This window comes from Myotis lucifugus, unplaced genomic scaffold, assembly GCF_000147115.1.
Source record: "Myotis lucifugus unplaced genomic scaffold, Myoluc2.0 scaffold_10, whole genome shotgun sequence".
NCBI lineage: Eukaryota > Metazoa > Chordata > Mammalia > Chiroptera > Vespertilionidae > Myotis > Myotis lucifugus.
Window position 1 is genome coordinate 16025480 of NW_005871058.1, and position 22836 is coordinate 16048315.

The following is a 22836-nucleotide window of genomic DNA, read 5'->3' on the forward strand; positions in this document are numbered from 1 at the left end:
CAGTATATTTGTATCACAACCCAACACACACACAATTATAATTTATAAATAAAATATTCTCACTGCATAAATATACTCACATTATATTACATTACATTATTTTAACTTTGGTCCATGCCTACTGAAGTGATTTTGGTCACTATCTGCAATTTAAAAACAAAAACATCCAAGGTCTAAAATATTCAGGGTCTTTCTAATAGGAAGTTTAAGGAGATGAGCTAAAATATACCTCCAAACACATAGTACCAGTGGCCAGCCTAATGAGGTTAACCAACAAATATATCAAAATCCACATTTCCAAACAGCCAACAGCCTTTCTCAAGTCAGTTGCAGGTGCTGATTTTTACACAAGATGGTAGATTGCAATTTCTTAGAAACACTTGGAGAGTCACCTGACTGTTGAGTTCGCGACCCATTCCTTTTTAAATTGAGGATATTCCCTGCCATATAAGTCTGAGAAGAGGGCAGGGTCTGCTTCCCATTGTGTTTCCCAGGCTTTGTTGCATCTGGGCTCTACCAAACAGAATAACCCACCTCAGATTTAGAATCAGAACACAGGTAAAAGGAGATACAGAGACAAATGTCCCTCTACAAGTGTGCTGTGTCAGTGCTCACTCAGCACAGCCGCCTGGTAGTCTGGCCTGGGTGGGATTTCCTCCCTCTCCACCTCAGACATACAGCCTCCAGGTCTACTTAACTCTACCTCTTAGATCCTACTGAGTCCAAAGAGTTCACCTGGCTCCACTCTCACTGAGCCCTTCATCCTCTCTTCCCTGTAGACAGTCTCACCCTTATGTGGCTATCAGAGGCCTCTTTCAAAAACACACCAGAAATCATGTAATTCCTGAGATTTCAATCTTCTCTTGCTCCCCTTTGATTTCAGGACAAAGTTCCTGTTACTTGTATTTTGGCTCTGCCTTTCTGCGCAGACTTGCCACTCTCTGCCCTCCCATGTAAACCACTCACCTCAGCCCCAGCCACCAAAGTGTCCACACTAGACAGTCTCAATCAAAATTTCATGATTTAAAGAAGTTGATTATTGGTTGAGTTCTGTAAAATAAAACTTAATGTACTTGAGGCATACAACCTTTTTAGAATACGCTAAATATGTTGAAATTTTATGAGAATGTAATTCTTAGAAATTCCATTGACCTATCTTGACACCTTAGCAGTGACTATAACATTTCAACATTTCATCTGTTTGAACCATAGGAATTTACCTTTTAACTTGGAAAGTTTTCGAGCTGTTGACTCCTCAATAGAATTACTTTCATAGAATTTTTGATACTCTCTTGAGTAGTTAAAGTCTCTGAACTTCTCAGCTTTAGTATAAATGACAAGATCAGATAGGGCCAAAGCCACTTTTACCTTCAAGGTATAAAAATAAAGCAGTCATTTCACATTTTTGCACTAATAATTTGAATTTTTTTCCAACCAAGAAAATATGCATTCAAATCAACAATTTGGGTCTTTTCATAAGATTATCTCCTCAAAAACTACTAATTGGGTCAATGTGATTATACTCTATGACAGTACTTAATGTTAAGATGAAATAGCTCAAACCTAAAAATCCCAATTAATGTAACAAGTATTAAAAATGGCAATTACTGTTATTTTCTTTTTCCCAAAGACTTCAGTTTGCTGTCATGAATTTGGAAATTTAGGAATTTTAGTCCTGAGTAAGTCATATTTCCAGGATGATATAACATTTTGGAGTAACTCCTATTGTAGAGTGTACATCGTCTCTTTTACAGGCCTGCATCTATATGCGCTGTACTTCTATTAGCCTCTTCCCAAGTTTTGTTTAGGGAAAACATTTTGTGCTCATGCTAAATCTATGTGCTTAAGGATCGATAATATGAACTGGGCCTGACTAATCAAAGCTTTGTCTTCCTGTAGCAACTCTAATTGGCTCAAGGATGTGCAAATAACTGGGTCAGAGCCAGTTGAATTTGTTTGGTCATCTGAGAGATAGATGGGCCTTCCACTGGATTGGAACCTGAAAGCATATACAGTCTTGCACCAATATAGGGAAAGTGAGTCTAAAGTTGGAGGAAAAAACAAAGCTCTGTTTACTTTGCTGAAGAAATGATACCAAGTCATTCCTGAAAGCAGCATCCCTTTCCTTAAACTTTTCATTTATGTAGGGCAATTAATTAATTGCACCAAAAATTAATAACTTTTACTTAAAACAGACAAATTTTTTCTGTCACTTGCAAGCTGATATGCCTTCTTATGTCATGTTAATGTGTATACTTATAATACTACTAGAGGCCCAGTGCATGAAATTCATACCCGGGTAGGGTCCCTAGGCCTGGCCAGCAATAAGGGCCCATCTGTGGGGCAACTGGTGGGGCAATCAGGGGCCCTGCTGGCACCTGCATTGCCCAGCCTGGTGCTGGCTGCTTACTGGCTGGACCTGCCCCCACCCCCCATCGCCACCTGCTCACCAGGGTGACTGGCAGGGTGATCAGCCCTCCTCCCCCCCACCCCCACAAGCACCCGCCTTGGCTGGCCTGGGGCCTGTGGGCTTGGGGCAGCTCCTGCATTGAGCATCTGCCCCTCGGTGGTCAGTGCAGATCATAGCGACTGGTCGCTTCACTGGTTGCTCCACCATTCAGTTGATTTGCATATTAGGCTTTTATTATATAGAATATTTACAAACAGTGTTTTTCTTTTCTCTGACAGTCTGATCTCCTTGAAGGCAGAGACATTATATTGTTTGTATCTTTTGTACACTGCACAATGCCTAGCACATAAGACCCCATATTTGTCACTAGAGGAAGAGATTAAAACAAACAGGAAAAGAGATAACTTTTAAAAATTATTCTCTACTGCTAATTTCTTCCCCCCAAAATATTGAATAATAAACTAAAGTTTTTATAAGGAGAAAAATATTTCTCTCCAAAAAAATTTTAATTCTCTACCAATAAGAAAATAAGACAACTTTTCAATCACTTGTAAGATTTTCTCAAATCATGATCTCACCTTCTTTTTCCTGAAAAACGCTAATCCAGCTGAAGTCTTTGACTCTGTTTCCTTTTCTGGACTGTCTGTTAAAGTAATTAGTAGTCTTGAACTTTTGGCTTTGTGCACTTCCTCTTCTTGATCTATATCTTCATATTCTTCAAATTCCCCTATTTTACCATGCTTATCCAAACCTTTCCTTGAATGGGTTTCTATTAAAGTTCCTATTTTCTTGTTTCTAACTAATATTTTGAATTTTAATGCCTGCAGAAACAATTTGAAAGACAGATACAATTACACATTTACAGGTAAGTTTGCATTTGTAACAGTTATTGGAAAGTCTTTCATCATATTTTCAATTAGCTCACAGTAGTAACACATGTAAGAGCTCCATCTTTTCCATACTGCTATAGGTACCCTAATAGACACCAGTAATATTATAGTATTGACCAAAATTCACCAAAAAATAAGCCTGTTATGATTGGGACTTGTTGCAGATTCAGTTCTGACTTCAAAATTAGAGAATCAGAATCTTGAGTTGTGAGACTGGAATGTGCCTCTTTAACAAGTCTCCAGGCACTTTTTTTTATTTTTTATTTTTTGTACATTGAAGACAGTGCAGTATGAGAAAATGACTTTATCTCTAATTCCTTATTTTCTCTTTGGAAAGCATTTCCTTACTTTAGTATGGAAGCAAAAACTTTAATGAAAACTATATATCCCAATGCTAAAAATAGATTTATAAATAACAGGAGAAGGGATTCTATTCCTAGAAAGCTAAAATTATTATAATTTACTGAATTATATCATGACTAGTGGCCCAGTGCACAAAATTCATGCACAGTGGGAGGGGGGTGTCCCACAGCCTGGCCTGCACCCTCTCCAATCTGGGACCGCTATGAGATCGGGCCTAAACCGGCAGTCGGACATCCCTCTCGCAATCCAGGACAGTTGGCTCCTAACCACTCACCTGCCTGCCAGCCTGCTCGCCCCCAACTGCCCCTTCCCACCAGCCTGATGGCCCCAAACTGCCCTCCCCTGCCAGCCTGATGGCCCCCAACTGCCCTCCCTGGCCGGTCTCCTGGTCTAATTAGCATATTACCCTTTTATTAGTATAGATTCTTAGACTAAATATTTCATGGAGTTTCCAGCACTTTGCACAAGTTATTTAATGTTTATTTTCTGTCACAATTGGACAAATTTAGCCTGTGGGCATTATTGTAAGGTGAAAGTTTTTCCATATGTTCAGTTTATTTTTTCTGTCTCAATTCTTTCATGAGTCCTGTGCTCTTGTCACTACTGTCCAAACACCTTCATCTTTAAATTTTTCACTCAATTAAATAAAATGAGTAAAAAATATAAAGGGAAATATTCAAATATTACAAAAATACTGTTCTGCACCAAAATTAAACTCTTTGTTCTTAAACAATACTATCATGCAAAAAAAAAAACATTTATCATCTGGTAAAAATTGGGGCCAGCAGAGTAAACGAAGAAGGACGGGCCAGAGAAGAATGAAGAAAGCCTCAAAAATGTGGAGTTAACACAGAAAGTGCTTTAAGGAAAGGAAGGAGGCATCCCCAGTGTTTAACGCTGTCAAGGGAATAAGACAGATAAAGACTGAAGTAGGTCCATTAGAATTTATCAGCAGGAAAGTATTTGATGATCAAAATGAAATATTTATTATGGTGCAGTTGGAAGAGGAAGCCTGATTAGGTAGGTTGTGAGGAGATGAGAAAGTGAAAATTTTGGTTAAGACCAAGAATAATAAAATAGAGAGATAGCTGGAAATCAAACTGAAATTTTGAGGGTAGGGTGGGGGGTACCTTTTTTAAACCAAATACTAGCATATGCTCAACTGAATATGGAAAGGGACCCATAGAGACAGTTACATTGAGCAGATTAAAATAAGGAACCTGCCACCCAGGTGCTGAGGTATTGAGGTGAGGTTCTGAGGATAAATACATAGACATTTCAATTTGTACACAATTCTTAACATACAAAATATATTCACCTAAATGTTCATAGAAACATTTCTAAGCAATGCATTGCAAAGATACATCTCTACAAATAATTAAATGTAAGCATTTTCAACCATCTCTAACCCAGTTTCATAAACCAATAGCACAGTGACACACTTTTTCTTTTGCTCTTAACCTGGGCTTCTCAGATAAAATGTTACCTCTGGTGAAGGTAGTTTGTCTAGAAAATCATCAAGAATATCAGACAGCAAGGCATCTCCCAAAACAGAATGCAAAATGTCTGCTATCACTTCTTGTTGGGGAGGAGAGCAGTGATTTTCTAAAGAGAGCACCACTGGGTAGTCAGATGTCTAAAAAATTAACCATTACTACAGTTATTTCTCAGAACTCCTTAATAATTTATTGCAATTAAAAGAAGCACTTACTCTATTTTAACACTTACTTCTAATGTACAGTACCTTTGCAAAATAATTATTTTTGAAACTGAAAGTACTTTTAAGTTTGACAGAACAGAGAACATTAAATCTATAGGAAAAGAAAAGTGATTACTATTTGCACTAGAAGTAAAAGAAACAACTGAAGCATCCAACAACGGGTACTTATTTAAATCAATAATGGCATATCCACTTAAAGGAATAATATAGATCAGTTAAGAAGGAGGTGCAAAAAAAAATAAAAAAAGGAGGAGGAGATGCAGCTATATACACTGCTGTAGAAATGTGTCTATAGTCTTATGAAGAAAAGCAGCTGCCAGAGAATATGAGGCCACACTTTTACTTTTCAAAGTACATATGTATGTGCTTATTTATATGTGTTTAAATGTGAGGGGGGAAAAACTTTAACACTGATAAGTTAAGAAAAAAGGTTAATTTTCTATTTTTTCTATTTTAAATTCTAAAATCAAAACTTACAGTTTTATCATTTAAAACAATGATAAAGATATTTCTGTTTTTTAATAATATAGGAGATATATTAAAGAAGGGTGACTCTACAAAGACATTTTCTGCCCTTTCTCACCACTTAAATCTGAAATTTGCTACAAAATAGCATCACTCATTTTTGGATCTTATTCAAAATTATTTTGTTCCCATATATGATCATCAAGACACAAATTTACCAACTTTATAAGCAAACCAGGGAATTACAGGGTCTGCTGCATTATCCCAGACATTTAAGTAGGAGATATATTATACCTTTCTAATGGATTAGAATCTTACTTTCTTGTGGCTGCTGTAACAGACTACTACAAACTTGGTTGCTTGAAACAACAGAAATTTATTCTCTCACAATTCTGGAGGCCAAAAATTTAAAATCAGTTTCACTGGCTAAAAAATTATTTCAAAGTATCAACAGGCTCTAGGGCAAATCTGTTCTTTGTCTCTTTCAGCTTCAGGTGTTGCCAACATTCCTTGGCCTGTGGCCATATCACTCCAATCTCTGTCCCTCCTCCCCCGTGTCTTCACATTGCCGCCTCCTCTGTGTGCTTGAAATCTTCCTCGGTCTCCCTCACTAAGGATACATATGATGGCATTTAGGGCCCAAACAGATAACCCAGGATTTAAAAAATTCTCTCATTCAAATTCTTTAGCTTTATCACATTAGTAAATACCCCTTTTTGTAAATAGAGTAGCATTTAGAAGTTCCAAAAATGAGAACCTAATTTCTCCAGGGACCCATATTCAGCCTACTACAATACTAGTATACGTTCTTACGAGTATACATGACCATATACATACATACACATAGACTCCGTCTAATATTGAGAGAACATGTAAAAACAGTTTTCCAAAAATAAAAAGTGATTTTGAAACTAGGCAAAGTGATAGCCTAGCTAGTAGATGGGGAGAGCTCTTTCTTTTTTTTTCTTTTTTTTTTTTTTTTTTTTGGCTTCTGTGGTGGTCCTTGGCTCCAATCTCTGGAAAGCTCTTCTTGTTTTTTATCCTTCTTGGCCAAGTCTAAAGTAAGTATTGAGGAGTTTGCTTTTCTTGTAGCTCACTTCCTGACCCAGGGTTGTTTTAATGCTCACCTGAGTCACACTTGTGTTTTGTTTTGGTTTTGACAATATAATTACTTTTAAAACTTATTTTTCTTATGTATTTGCTTCTAATAAGTTACATGTGCCAGTATCTATGCCCAAAATTATGTCCTCAATCAAGTTACCAAATCTACTTTATTTCATTGCTATTTTCTCCCAAATTAACGGTAGAAAATTCAACCTTCAACCTCATCTTTGCCACAAAATTGAGTTACGCTGTTCAATTGAGAAAGTTCATTGAGTCTTGCTGCTCAAATCTTTTTTTCATTTTGTCTCCTTCTCTTTGGAACCTTAGAAGCGGTAGGGGTTTCCATCCATGCAAGACCTTTGAATTTTAAGATTGTCTTTATTTTCTTTTCTTTCCTTGGTTACTCACCCTGGATTAAGTGAGAGAGTTTGCTATACAAATATTTGGAGAAAGTATTTCAGATTAAGGGTTAATATGGCAAGTTCAAAGGCTTTGAGGTGTGTCTGAAAAAGAGTAAGAAGGACAGAATAGACAAGCAAACAAGGGGAAAAGGCCAAAGGATAAGAGAGGTAACAGAAAACAGGGGGTGTAGGGTTTGGGGAGTCCCAGTATGAGTTGTAGCTTTTATTCTGAGTGGGATTGAAAGTTTTGAGAAGGGAATGACATGATCTGACTTACCAAAAACTCACCCTGGCTGATACATTGAGATGAAACTACAGGGAAGGAAGAAGAAAAGCAGAAACATTGGATATGAAGTCATTGCAATAATCCATGTGAGAGGGGATGGTGGTTGACCAGGACAGTGACAATGAGAATGGGAAGAAGGGATTAAAGAAAGTAGAGCCAACAAGACTTGCTAAAAAACTTACTGAGAGGTTGGAGAGAAGGAGGAGAGAGTTAAAGTTGACAACAATGATTTATTTTAGGCCTAAATACATAGGAGTTACCATTCAAGGAGATTGGGAAGACCATGAAAAGAGTGGGACTGGCAGAAAGAGGACTATCTGGAGCTCAAATCTAAATGCCTTATGTTAAATATGCCTCTTAAATATTCAAGTAGAATGTGTGTGTAGTTTTCTGTATTGGTGTGGAGTTCAAGTGGGAAGTTAGGATAAAGATATAAATTTAGAATTATTAGAAATGGTATATTTAAGAAGATCAATGCCATTCATCAATGTTTTAAATTAAGAAATTTTTCATATTTTATATTTTGTGAATATTTTCTTATTTTATACTACAGTAGGGCCTTGACTTACGAGTGTCCCGACTAACGAGTTTTTTGAGATACCAGCTGTCTCTCAGCCGATTTTTTGCATTGAGTTGACAGAGTAATTTGAGTTAACGAGCTCCTTAACGAGCTCGGTCTCAGAACGAATTAAACTCGTAAGTCAAGGCCCCACTGTATATTTCTAATAAATGATACAGCAATTTATTTAAATTTAAGTTATGTTTATTTTTTATTTTTAAATACTTTTTATTTATTTTTATTGATTTCAGAGAGGAAGGGAGAGGGAGAGAGAGAGAGAGAAACATCAATGATGAGAGAGAATCATTGATTGGCTGCCTCTTGCATGCTCCCTACTGGGGATCAAGCCCGCAACCCAGGCATGTGGCCCTGACTGGAATCAAACTCAGGACCCTACAGTCCACAGGCCAACACTGTATCCACTGAGCCAAACCAGCCAGGGCAGGTTATGTTTATTTTTATAGTTAATACACTGATCTATTTAGGAGAACTTTAAGTTTATCAACTTTATGTTTAATTTAATAGATATGCATTAATTTATTAGATATACATTAAGTATTCAGTAAGATTAGATTAAATCTCCTCAATTTTACAATTGAAGTACTTAAGAAAGAAATCAAATATACTACATTAACAAAAACAATTTAAAATATGTAAAGGTGCTTAATTAGCCAAGTTTGTAAATGGGGCCAAGTATTCAAAACTGAGTGATTGTTAAAACCTACCCAGTTTATATAATAGGATTTGTAAGCTACTTTAGAAGCTCTAGAAAGAACTGGGTCTTTGAATCAGTAGCTTTAACCATTGAATAGTAATTTTAAAATCCAAAATAACCTTCTAAACATTTTTGCTATAGAAATAGTTGCCACTTGCCCGGCCATTGTGCCTCAGTGGTTGAGCGTAGACCCATGCACCAGGAGGTCACCAATTTGATTCCTGGTCAGTGCATTCCTGGGTTGCAGGCTCATTCCCCAGTACGGGACATGCAGGAGGCAGCCAATCGATGTTTCTCTCTCATTGATATTTCTCTCTCTCTCTCTCTCTTTCCCTCTCTCTCTCCCTTCTTCTCTGTTTAAAATCAATAAAAAGACATTTTAAAAAATAGTTGCCATCATAGTTATTAAAAAAAGTCAACAATTGAGATAATACATTTTTGACATGTTTTATTTTTGTATCTTGAAAGTAAAATAGCTGAATATTGGTAAAATATTTATTAGTATATAGAACTACTATTATATAGAAAATATTTCTCAAACTTTTTTCATACATTAAGAAATATATTTATGAGGAAATAAACACATATTATTATATAATTAAACAAAAAGTTCCATGAAACATGTACCTTACTACTTGAGATTAACTTTGATAAATCTATCATTAACTATATACTGCATGAATTTCACTGCCTACTAATGGATCATAACCCATAATTTGAAATATCACTAATCCAAATCAATGCCAAGGATCATAGGATATGGAAACATGTAAATTATATTGTGTTTAAATATAATTTAATAAAGATACGCACGTACTATGAATGCATATTTGTGTATGGCTTGAATAACAGTTTTAAACAAGAGTTTGCTGGTGAGTGTATAACCATGGTACACAACAGGTTCATTTTGTGATCCATCCCAGCAATCAATTTCCAGACACCGGCATCCTTTCACAAGGGCACTAGCAAAATGTAAACAAAATAAATTGTCATTCCTGGATCATTAAAAATGTTAAAGTATTCCAAAGACTACTTGCAATTTCGCAATAAATTTGTAAATGAATCCATAACAAAGGTAAGTTGTGTTGAACTGAACACACTTTTCTTCTTCTTTTCTGTGAGCATGGCCTAACATGGAGCTACTATGGGCCAACCACAGTTCCAGCTCCACCAAGAGGGTGCGATGGGTAGGGCTATAGACTCTGACTCCTGCAATTTCTACCTGTTACTTATGCTTTAAGTTCTATACGTCTCATCGAAAACATTTGATATATAGTTCACTATCAATAAATATTTATTGTCACCCTAGCTTGTTTGGCTCAGTGGATAGAGCGTTGGCCTGCAGACTTAAACATCCCAGGTTTGATTCTGATTAAGGGCACATGCCCGGGTTGTGGGCTCATCCCCAGTGAGGGGTATGCAGGAGGCAGCCAATCAATGATTCTCTCTCATCATTAATGTTTCTATCTCTCTCTCCTTCTCCCTTCCTCTCTCCTTCTCCCTTCCTCTCTGAAATCAATAAAAATATATTAAATAAATAAATAAATAAATAAATATTTACTGTGTTTATATTAGAAAAAACTGAGAGGTATAGGTATGTAAGAAGAAAATGGAAGGCAAACAGAAGTAATCCTCTAAACACAGTCTTGGAAAACAGACAAATGAATGAAAAGAAGCTGATTTGAAACATCAGAATCTTAGATGTGATACTCATGTATCAGGGAGAAAGTTTAAAAAGGGGGTCTCTGTCCTACATGGAGATATTTTTCCCATAGAAAACCAAGTTAGCATTTTTTTTCCAAAACAAATTTTAATTTAGCCCACTGTGTCCAGGCCAGTGGTTCTCAATCAAGACAATTTTGCCTCGTAGGCAACATTTGACAATGTGTGGAGACATTTTTTGTTACCATAACTGGGGTTGGAGGAGAGGTTTGTGACTGGCATCTAGTGGGTAGAGGCCAGAAATGCTGGTAAACAAAGAATTATCTGACATAAAATGTGAAAAATTTGAGAAACATTTCCCTGAGATATAAAAACCTGCAGAAGAGAGTGGTCCCAGCACAAAGTATTTGATGTAGAATCAATGATTCTTTCAACAGAAATGCAGAGTACCGAATAAACCACTCACAAAAAAAGACATTTTAGATCTAGTATTTCTTTGGTGATCATTTTAATCAACTTTTCAGGGATATGACTCCAGCAGTATTTAGGTAAGAGTGTAACTGAGAAAAGATAAAGCAATTATGACACAAAAGTTGAGGTGCTGAATTCAGGGGGGAAACAAAAGAAAAAAAAAAGGACCTTATGTTCCCTCAGGAATAACATAGATAAAAGATGGAAGTGACCTGAGGAGGTAAGGCCTTAAAGGGGAAGAGAATTAATGGATTTTATTTATATTGGAGGCTTCACTAAAGCAATATAAAGCTAAATGGTTCATAAATTATTTGTTGAGCTTTTGGGGTGGTTTGCTTTTTAAGACTATTTTGTCTTACTTTTTAAGTGCACACTGCTTTATTCAGGCATATAGAGATTCACTGTAATGTAAAATCTCAGAGTGTCTTAGTCTACTTGTCCCAGTGTTGGAGGGATGTCCTAAGAACCCTCTTCTAAGGAAATCTTGTTTGACCCACTGGTAGTTCCATGGGCAAATAAGGTGGCCACCTAATTTTAAGTACAAGTTCTAAAATGGGCTATATGTGCAGAAATCACACGGAATCTATTTCTCAGCTTGTGTATTTACTTATTTGGATTTTAAATTGTAGAATAATCAATATCTGTTTGTAAAGTTTGGTAATTGCCATGAAAGAATGTTTGCTTTGCTCTTCTCTCAGTTGATTGTCAAAGTATATTGTCTTGCCCTTTTTATCAACACAGATATCAGTTGCTTGGGATGCTAGCAGAGAATAATCTTGAAGTCTCTACAGTATTGGGAAAACAAAAGACAAAAAAACTACCAAAAATTCAGTTATGGAAGAAAGCTTTTCATTAATGACAACCTACCTAATATTGATTCTTGCTATATACTTCTCTAGATAGTTCTGATTTCATCCTTGGATCCAAACAACCTTTACCAAACTACATATATTGACTCCATGATATGGTTCCCAGCAAAAGTGATTTGCGTTACTCGGAGGAATGTACAAGAAAGTATGTAAGAGAAAATCTCCTCCAGGGGTGAAGCCATTTTCTACTATTTCACATTGACCCCTTTTTGGGGAATGAATAATGAAAATTACTGTCTCTGTATAGAAATGCTCCACTTAAATAAGTTTGAGAGACTTTATAAGGATTAAAATACTTAATGCTATTAGCACAGTTTATATTAGTTTTTCTCTTTTAACGATGAGGCAATTAGACACAAGGAGTTTATGTTTGTCACATAATTAACAAATGAGAAAAAGTGAGGAAAGATCAGTAACAGAAACTTAAACATTAATAGATAAGCATTACATTATACCACCTCTCATGAGTAGAGAAGTTTTAAAAGAATTGTCTTCTAAAATGATCTAAAAGGATATCTTCCACAAGTGGGTAGAGAAATAGAGGAAGAAATACAATTAAATTTAAATATTCAGTTGGGTGGAACATATTCTTGGAATTCAAAAGTAACTATATTTCTAAATCAACCTGTTTAAAATTTATATATTTTAATTAAAATAATAAAGTATGAATAGAAATTTCTATAATGAGTGTATGGCTATGAGTTGGGCTATTCTTACAGAATTCTAAGTGGATACACTTCTGAGTTTGTAAAGTTATGTATTTACTTAGATTTTAAATTGGAAAAACCATTTAACTGGGAAAAGGAGGTCAGCAGGCAGAATTAGGAGGAAAGTGAAAGATTACATAGTCACTGAAAGGCTGGATCTCCAAGATATGTGCAAATCAAAATGGCTCTTCCCTATGTGGTTGCCTAATATGCACAGCCTGCTTTTACTGGGAATTCCTACCAATGGAGGCAGACACCAGTGGGAACTTCCAGGGGTTTTAAAAGGTAATAAATTTAAAGATCTAAATAAATACCTTTCATATCCCCAAATGTCACTTGGCCCCACTAATTGGTCAGATATCAAGTATGTATTATGTGAACTGGAGATAAAGTAATCACTTAATGGATGGTGCATATCTTGATAAACATTATTAAATTCTTTACTAAATAGTAGGCATTCAGATGAGCACAGGAATCTTGAAAAACCTTCAAATGACATCTGGCTTGCTTGCTTAACTATATAAAAAAGAGAAGTAAAAAGGTGTAGTAATATCATTAGCAGTATAAACATTATATCTCACTTTAAAATGTATTCAGTAATAGAGCATGTTTCTAAAATATTCATATAGAATTAACATTAATACTATTTTTAATTTGTCTTTGGAAACAATTTTTTCTAAGCAATACCCTTAATTCTTCTGTATCAACATTTAAGTAGAGAATGTATTATTCAATTATCTCTGATTTTTTTAATGTATTAAAAATATACACAAGTACAAATGTCATAGGTCAATGTATTTCCACAAGCTAAACATCTAGCTAACAAGCACCAGGTCACAGATCAGAACATCAAAGCACCCCAAAAGCTTGCCTCCTGCTAACATTCAATCTCTCCCCCCACCCACCCAAGGGTATTCAATGGTCTGGCTTCTAACAGCATATCTTCATTGTCTCTTGGTTTTGTGCTTTCTATGATCTCATACAGTTTGTATTTTTGTGACTGGTCTATTTTACTCAAATTGTTTCTAAGATTTATTCTTTCAGTTAGACATTGTTTGTTCCCATACTGTATAGTATTCCATTGAGTGATTATACCACAATTTATTTATCAATTCTATTTTTGATGAGCATTTAGATAATTTCCAGTTTGGGGCCATTACAAAGAGTGCTGCTATAAACAATCAGTACCTGTCTTTTGACACAAATGCTTAAAACTGAATTGTTGGGTCATTTGTACATCACCATCTTCAGTAAGTTATCTCTAAACTTTTATACACAGTATGGTCTATACCAAAATTATCTACTTAAGCAGAACACTGGCTCTGGAATCAGACAGCTTGGGTTCAACCTATTCACTTGTTATATAATGAGAATGTTATTTAACTTCTTCCTATGTTTGGAATGATGGTAATGAGAGTACTTATCCTATAGATGAGCTCTAGGTTGGTTGCTGTTGTTTTTGTTGTTAATAATTCAGTTCATCTCAAAATAAGAGCTGGTGTGAATATTTGCTTTAGACTAGAGAGTGATCCTTAGCAAAGAATTTTATTGCCAGGAATTTATACTATAGAAATAGAGAGTCAAACAAAGATCAGTGTGCAAGAATGCTCACACTAGCATTATTTATAAATGGTTAATAAGAGGAGGAAACAAATTAAAGCTCAAGATATAATACAATACTAAGCAGCCTTTAAAAATAATGTATCAGAAAAAAAATATAGTGACAAAAGTAAATGTTTATCATATCATAACAGTGAAAAACCTAGCATTCAAAAATAATATTACCATTTTAGTATAAAAAATAAAAGCTAGAAAACAATGCATAGAAGACACTGTAGGCATGCAAGCTTTCTGTGTCAAAGCCATGCAAATTTATGGGAACTTGTGGGGCAAATGCATGATATATTGTAATAGTAATGATTGCATAAATTGATTCTTTTTCCCAGTGCAATGAGCAGTAATCAGCTTATAGCCCTTTTGAACTAATAAATAATTAAATAAAGTTCTTTGGTAATGGAATAGAAAACAAACTCATTTTGTTCCCTTTAAATCTACAAGATTGTGATGAGAACCTTGTGGATTTTAATAACCTCATTTGGCACATGTCATATACCAATATGGAATGAGTTGAGAATCTTGGCAACATTTGGGACTCTAAAATCATATTTAAAATTGGCTTTAATATGCCTCTAAAGTGATCAATAAGCATGTAGATGAAATGCAAAGACTTGGCTGTGTCTGAAACCAAGTGAAGCAGAGGACATTCCAAAAGATGAAATGGACAAACAGAACAGTGCAATATTATAGTTAAAATGCAAACACAATTCCAAGATGTCACTGCCACCATCTCATTATTGTGTTGTATCTTTTACCACCTGCAGGTAGCAGTGCCAAAATATTTCTTTTTGAATATTCACTAAATCAGCTCTACTGAAAGTGCTTATCAGTGAATTTCTAGTCATTGATGATATAAAGAGCTTGAGCCAGAATATAAATCAATTCACTACTTCCTTAGAGAAAGTCTTTGCTCCTAAAAAAGAGAAGTTAACTGAATTAATCAGGGCTGCTAGTATTGTAGTTGTTTTACATTCTGGTGCAAACTATCTTTTTGCAAACCTACAAAAGTTTTAATGGTGATCTGATCAAACTCCCATTTGCTGGCACTGCCTTTAGTCCTATTGTGTTTAAAACCCCCCAAAATCTTAACAAGGACCTACAAGACTTGCATGATTTGATCCCTGACTATCCCTCCTAATTCATCTCGCCCTCATTCTCCAAGTCCCAACCACACTATCCTCTTGTACCTTGAATTTTCCAACTCAGGTCCAACACTTTTCTTCCCTCAACTCAGACACTGCTCGGACAATTTTGTGACATGACTAGTTATTTTTTCATCATTTAAGCCTCAGCTCAAATGTCACAGCCTCATCGAAGAATCTCCTAAACACCCAACCTAAACTAGACTTCCTGGGTTGTGTACTCTCTCTGATTTTCTGTTTAATTTTTCAGAGTACATAGCAATCTTTGAAATTATACTTTTGTATCTCTGATTCTTCATTGTCAATATTCCTCCAACCCCCATCAGGAATATAATAAGATCTAGTTTGCCTTATTTCCCACTGTATTTCCTCCCCTAAAAACATACTTGGTTGCCACAAATAAATATTTGAATAAATTATGAATGGGTGACTCAATGAAGGAATCAGTTTGGTTCATATGCTATATGTTAAACACTGGTTGCCATAAACCAACTTTCAAAGGCAGAATTTGGACTTTCATACCTCCTTGTTAAATAAATATTTTGAGCTACCAATTAATTTCTGTAGGATTAAACACCATGCTTTAACGTAATTGTTACTTAGGCAAATATAAAAATAATTTATTATATAATGTCTCCATTCTTTTATTTAAAAATGAGCATAAATAAAAAATTTTGAAGTTTTTCTTATCCACTGAAAGATGGAACAAAAATAAAAAATATATGATAGCTCATTAGCCTAAGGCAGCAATTTTCAACCTTTTTCATCTCATGGTACACCTAAAGTAATTACTAAAATTTTGCAACATACCAAAAAGTATACTTTTTCCCCATCTGACAAAGAAAGATAAGTATAATTTCAATACATTCACACTGGACAGCTATTTTTGTGTTTGCTTCTGTCATTTATTTTTTACTTATTTTTACAATCTAAAGGAAAAGAGGTCAGTGCCCCTGACTAAATAGTCAGGTATTGCATGTTTTAAAAATTCTTGTGGCACACCGGTTGAAAATCGCAGACCTAAGTGGTCATTTAATTTAAACCAGATGACTATATTCAAAAATAAAGAAAAAGCAAAATTTTGAAAATGTGTCTAAAATATTGTAGTCAATTATGTATGTAGACAGTGGAGAAATTAGTGAGTTTATAGTACTTTATCTCTTTCCTATAATTGTTTTATTTAGCTAATTTATTATTCATGTGTTTTTTCAATAATATAATGTATAAAGATTGAAGACTACTCATAACTGAATTTTTATCTTATTAATGACTATACAGGCACTTTCTTCTATTATAGTACACATAACAGAATCTTCATCTTGCTTTTTACCCCTAAGCTTATCTCTGAACATTTGACAAGTACATAAAAGCAGTTAAAAGAAAGGAGCTGGAAAATGAAATAGGAAAGAAATACCATGTAGCTTTCTAAAAGATTATATATATATGTGTGTGTGTATATATATATATGTGTATATATATATATATATATATATGCTATAAAATGCAAGAATAAAACTACAAATATTTTATATTATCCAGAAGAAATTTGACCCACCCAAAAATTTGAATTTGATAACCGTAGTTCATTAAAAAATGCTAAGAATGTAAATATTTGATAAAACTTTGAAATGCAAGCCTACCTTCTTCAATAGGCTCATATTTTTGAATGATCTCAGAAGCAATACTTTTACTCATGTTAAATATATACTGCTCTCGTGTCAAAAAGTCATCCAGATTTTTTTCAAAAAGAAATTTCCGGTTTTCAGCATACGCATTGAAAATCTCCATAATTTCTTCTCTGTGTACAATATTTCGATAAATTGATCTAAATTCTTCTATGGTGATTCTTCCTTGCTTCAGCCTGTCATTATCCTACTAAATAAAAATCACTAGTGGGCTCACATTGTGAATATAAAAAAAATACACGAACAATAAATTAGAATATTTGGTAACAAGCAGAGCAACTTATACTTGAAAGAAGATGAATCTTAGATTAGATTAGTATCTCAGATAAAATATATAAAACTGCAGGGAGTGGTGCCAAAGTTGGGAAAAGGTTAATGGATCACCACCACTTAAAACATAGCTGTAGCAGGAGTAGAATAAGGTTTGGGAAAAGATGAGTATTCTAGTATGTTTTTGAAATACACATTTTCTTTTCCTATTCCAGTCTCTGTCAGGGCCTTCTTGAAACCATGCTAGACAGTATGTATCCCATGCTACTAATGTGCAGCCTGCACCATAAATGTCAGAGAAAATCAGAGGCATGCAAGATCACTGTAATCTACAGGTGCTGCAGAAATTAGGTAGTGCCTGAAGGAGGTGGTATCTGCATATCATGAAGGATTTGGGATAGTGACAAACAAGGTAGGTTCCAATAAGAAAACATGGATTCACCTGGCTGTTCTGGAATTTTCATTTTTGAACTTTATGACATAAGAGAAAAAATTGGGCTGGGTCCAGTTATTAAAAGCTACAGAATCACTGGGAGGTTGAATCAGAAAATGACTAGCAAAAGCAGAAGTTTAATATCATTATCTGCAATACTAATTGGAAGAGATGCAGAATAGCATCTAAGGGAAGAGAGAGGATATAATCCAAGAGGATATGGTCAGTAAAAACTAAAGAAGAAGTGACGTCCATAGAATGGCCCCTTGTCCTCTCCCCCTGACATTTTCAACAAGTTAACAAGCTATAATTCAACAAAGGAAGCCCTGCTCAACACAGATGCATGCCTGAGAGACCCAAGCATCGAAACATCTAAAGGTGGGCAACCAGGAATAAACGGGGAGACCAAATGGGAAGAAGTGCAGCCCTACATTGGGGAGCTCAAGGTTGGGCCAGTAGCAGGCGCTTCTTTTGGCATGCACGGTGGAGGAGTGGAGGAGCAGCAGCAGAACAAGTGGCAAGGGAGCAAACAGTATTTGTTCAGCAATTCCTCTCCTGGGTATATACCCGAAAAACTCAAAATCATGTATTTGCAGAGATATATGCACCCCTATGTTCATTGCAACATTATTCATAGTGGCCAAGACATGGAAACAACCAAAGTGTCCTGCAATAGAGGACTGGATAAAGAAGATGTGGTACATACACACAATGGAATGCTACTCGGTTGTAAGAAAAGATTAAATAGCACTGTTTGCAGCAACATGGATGGACCTTGAGAACATTATGCTAAGTGTAATAAGTCAGTCAGAAAAAGCTAACACCTATATGATATCCCTTATATGTGAGATATAAAGCTGAAAGTCGTGAACACAAACAGCAGTGTGGTGGTTGCCAGAGGGAAGGAGTTGGGGGGAGAAGGGGTCCTAATATGAGGTGTCAGGAGAAGATTTGACTTTGGGTGGTGGGCACACAGTGCAATATACAGATCTTGTAACATAGAAACCCACACCTGAAACCTATATGTTCATGTTGACCAATGTCACACCAATCAATTTAATTTAAAAAAGCAATTAAAGAACAGGTGTCAGTGAAAGTATGAAGGAAGAAGTCAGAAGAACTTAAATATTAAAATTTTAGACACATAAGGGAGAGAGAAGTCAGAAATGTCTGGAGTTGGAAAGAGTTAGAATAACTAGTGGAATAATAGTAACACAAATAAAAAACTGAGCACATTTATATTTGAACTTTCTCATTACACTGTAAACAGATTAAATGCAAGGAACATGGGCCATTGTATTTTGGTGAAAAGCTAACAATTGGTAGACAAAATGGACTAACATATTCGTGGCTCCACAATATGTGAGACTTTGGACATATGAATTAAACTCTCTGAGCTTTATATTCATCTGCAAAATGGGGATAGATAATACTACCTATATCACCCAGTTGCTGTGCAGATTGGAGATGTACAAAATGGGAAGTTCTAGATGTCAATGTATTGGATGTCTTATCTATATCTGCTTCCCTCACCTCATCTACCCTAGCGTCTCATCTTTTGACAACTTGGCCTATACAGTGAACCTTTGGGTACAATAGGGGACAAACATGCTGGAAATGAACTCTTCCTTTCATGAGGAAAAGTTCAATGGTGATTACCAGAGAGTTTGATATGAGGAATTCAAGAAGCAGTCTGAGCTGGGAATCAAATAGGAAGTTTTGCAGAAAAAGCTGTTTCATTTTAAACATTAAAGTATCTGGGCATCCAAGCAGAGACTGCCAATAGGCACTGGGTTGGAGTGGAAAGAGAGGATTGGTGTGTTAGAGAAGAACACATGACAATAAGGATTTTGGAGTCAGACATACCCAGATGTGAGTTCCCACAGTTATATGAGATATGAGCAGATTACATCACTGTCTTTATCCTCGATATCCTTCTGTATTAAAAGATGCTAATAATAACCTCTTTGAATGTTTGTTAAAAAATAATGTGTGCAAAAACCTAATATAGTGCCTAGAACATGGCAGATGACAAACACATTTTATCATGTCTCTGTATATGGCTTTGTTAGTCATGATGGAAAACTGAAATTTTGTTCCCATGAGAGTAGTAATTCAAGCCATTGAAAGTCAATAAGGGAGTTCATAGGAGGCTACAGAACTCACCTCCTCCCACAGACACACCAAATCTACAGCTGCATATGGTACAATTTTCTCTGAAAGAAATCTAGAAACTAGTTGATCAAATCCTACACATGGGGTGGATGAGGGGAAAACCCACATTAAAAAGGGTAGGAGAGGCGGAAACATCATCTCTCCATCATCTCCAGCCCCAGCAGGGTGACCTATAATCTGGATGCAACTCCCAACTCCCAGTTTCTCCCTGAGGAATGAAGGGTTTGAACCCAATATCTAGTGCCTCAACTTTTAAGATTCCCACCTGAGAGACAGGCTCCCAAAATACCTAGCTCTGAAAGCCAACTGGGGCTGGTGTCCACAAGACCCAGAAGACCACTGTAAACAGTTCTTCGTGGCTCCTAAGGGCTGGTGGCATGCCCCCTACACACACTCTCAGGCCTCCGCACTGAGGCAAGACAGGGAAGCACCTAGTGTTCGCCTGCAAGAGGCCCCTGAGAGTCATGCTTCTGATCTAATACACCTCTAGGGGCCGAGTGTGCATCTTCATGCTCCTTTCTGCCTCACTTCAGATCACCAGTGTCTCCCTGATCGAAGCTGTGCACACATCTGGCACCCGGGCTTCTGCAGCTGCTAGTCAGGGGATGAGCTCCTTGGTTGCCCAGCTCTGGTGGCCTGTAGCATTTGGGGGTGCTACAGGTCTGTAACACACAAGGAAACCGTTCTTGATTGGCTATTTCCCCAGGGCTCAGCACAGACACAGCCAGAGTCAGAGGCACCCAATCCCCAGGCTATCTCTGAGGGAGGCCAGGTTGAACACAACAAGGTTTAACACAGCTGCAGTTCTCCAGAGACTTTGTGTTGTCCTCCGGCTCTGCTCTGGGTTGGAGGTGTCCCACTGGAGGGAACGTATGGCCTGGCTAAGGAAAAGTCCTTGGTTGGCTGTTCATGGGTTAAGCAGAACTGTGGCACACAAAGGAAAAGTCCTTGATTGGCTGTTCCCCTGGGCCTCGTTGGAGCAGAGCAGACTGATGCCTCCAGCCATCTCCCTGTCCTTCCCTGAAAGAGATCTGTTTGCATACTTTGCCTGAGGGTCCAGCTTCCAATTAGCCTGCAGCCAGGTGCTGAGATCCTCCCTTTGGGACACTGGCAGGTCTTGGCACACACCCTCCCAGAACTAGGAGCCACTAAAAATAAAGTAGCTTGGGGAAATCACAAAGGTTGAGAAAAATAAGAGCTCAGGCTGAGCTAAACAATGAGGTTTATCTACTAAATGAGACAGCTTCCTTAAGACTAGCAGTGGTGAATGCTCCATCAAAGGCACAGAAACCAACAGTTTAAAAAAAGTTAGAAGAACAAAGGAAAATGTTCCAAACAAAAGAACAAGATAAAACCCCACATACAGACTTTAATGAAACAGAGATAAGTGACTTATCCGTCAAAGAGTTCAAATAATGATCATAAATGTAATGGAGTTTCCTCAGAAAATTACAAATAGACCTAAATATGTCCAGCAATTATACTTCTTGGTATTTCTCCAAAGGAAGTAAAATCACTATTTTAAAAAGATATCTGCACCCTCATGTTTATTGCAGCATTATTTACAATAGCCCAGCTATGGCAACAACCAAAGTGTCCATCAGATGAATAGATGAAGAAAATGTGATATGTATATCAGTCATAAAAAGGAAGATGATTATGTAATTTGTGACATTATGGATGGACCTTGAGGGCATCATGTAATGTGAAATAGGTCAGAAAGAGAAAAAACAAATACTCCTTTTATGTGGACCAAAAAAAAATTGAACTCATAGATACAGAGAACAGATTGGTGGTTGCTGGAGGCGGGGATGAGAGAGGGCAGTTGAAGGTGGTTAAAAGGTATAAACTTCCAGTTATGAGATAAATAAGTTATGTGAATTTAATGTATAGCCTGGTGACTAAAGTCAACAATACTGTATCATATATTTAAAAGTAGCTAAGAGAGTAATCTTAAAAATTCTTATCACAAGAAAAAAAAATTTCTAACTATGTGAGGTGATGGATATTTACTAAACTTATGGTGATCATTTCACAATATATACATATAACAAATCATGTTGTACATCTAAAACTAATAAAATGCTATATGCCAATTATATCTCAATAAAACTAGAGGGGAGGGTAAGAAAGTCAGTAAGATTCTTCCGGAAGGTTTGTAAGTAAAAAATAAAAAAAATTAAGAACTCAATTTTAAGAATAGAGCAGAAGGACAGGTGAGAAGGAATGATCAAAAATTTTAAGCAAAAACTAGGTGACAATGATGTCACAGAAATCAGAATAGAGAGAACTTTAAGAGTAATAAATAAAATGCACACAGAGGCTTCACCATGGGAAATAGCAGTTTAGAAATAAATATGTTTCCAAAATTGGTGTGAAAGCAAATTGTATTGCAATAGATGATTGAAGAAGTGGAGAGAGAAATATACAGTAAGGAATTCTTTCAACTCATCTACTAAAAGAGAGAATGTAACATTTAAAAAAGGATATGGTGCTACATATTTTTCAGATAAGATTAAACATAAACTTGGTTGAACTGTGGTAGGAACTCATAAACTTTAAGTGGGATCAAACAAAAATATAAGTGGCTGAATCACCCCAAGTTGCAGATTTGTAGGGCCAAAGCAACTGGGAATTCTCTACCTTGTCTCTCTGCCTGCTATCATCTAATCCAGTGGTTCTCAACCTTCCTAATGCCGCGACCCTTTAATACAGTTCCTCATGTTGTGGTGACCCACAACCATAAAATTATTTTCGTTGCTACTTCATAACTGTCATTTTGCTACTGTTATGAATCGTAATGTAAATATCTGATATGCAGAATGTATTTTCATTGTTACAAATTGAACATAATTAAAACATAGTGATTCATCACAAAAACAATATCTGATA

At 36.1% G+C, this 22836-nt stretch overlaps 1 protein-coding gene across 1 annotated transcript in view; it reads right to left on the reverse strand.

Moving 5' to 3' along the window:
- The window catches only part of PLCZ1 (phospholipase C zeta 1), a 42040-nt gene that overhangs the window by 14952 nt on the left and 4252 nt on the right, over window positions 1–22836 (reverse strand). The window contains exons 2-8 of the mRNA XM_023749815.1: window positions 17022–17253; window positions 12937–13138; window positions 9731–9875; window positions 5150–5299; window positions 3142–3231; window positions 2984–3051; window positions 1221–1372 (exon numbers count right to left, since the gene is read on the reverse strand). Of these exons, the coding sequence (XP_023605583.1) occupies window positions 1221–1372; window positions 2984–3051; window positions 3142–3231; window positions 5150–5299; window positions 9731–9875; window positions 12937–13138; window positions 17022–17169 (955 nt within the window). The 5' untranslated portion in view covers window positions 17170–17253. The remainder of the gene's footprint in view (window positions 1–1220; window positions 1373–2983; window positions 3052–3141; window positions 3232–5149; window positions 5300–9730; window positions 9876–12936; window positions 13139–17021; window positions 17254–22836) is intronic.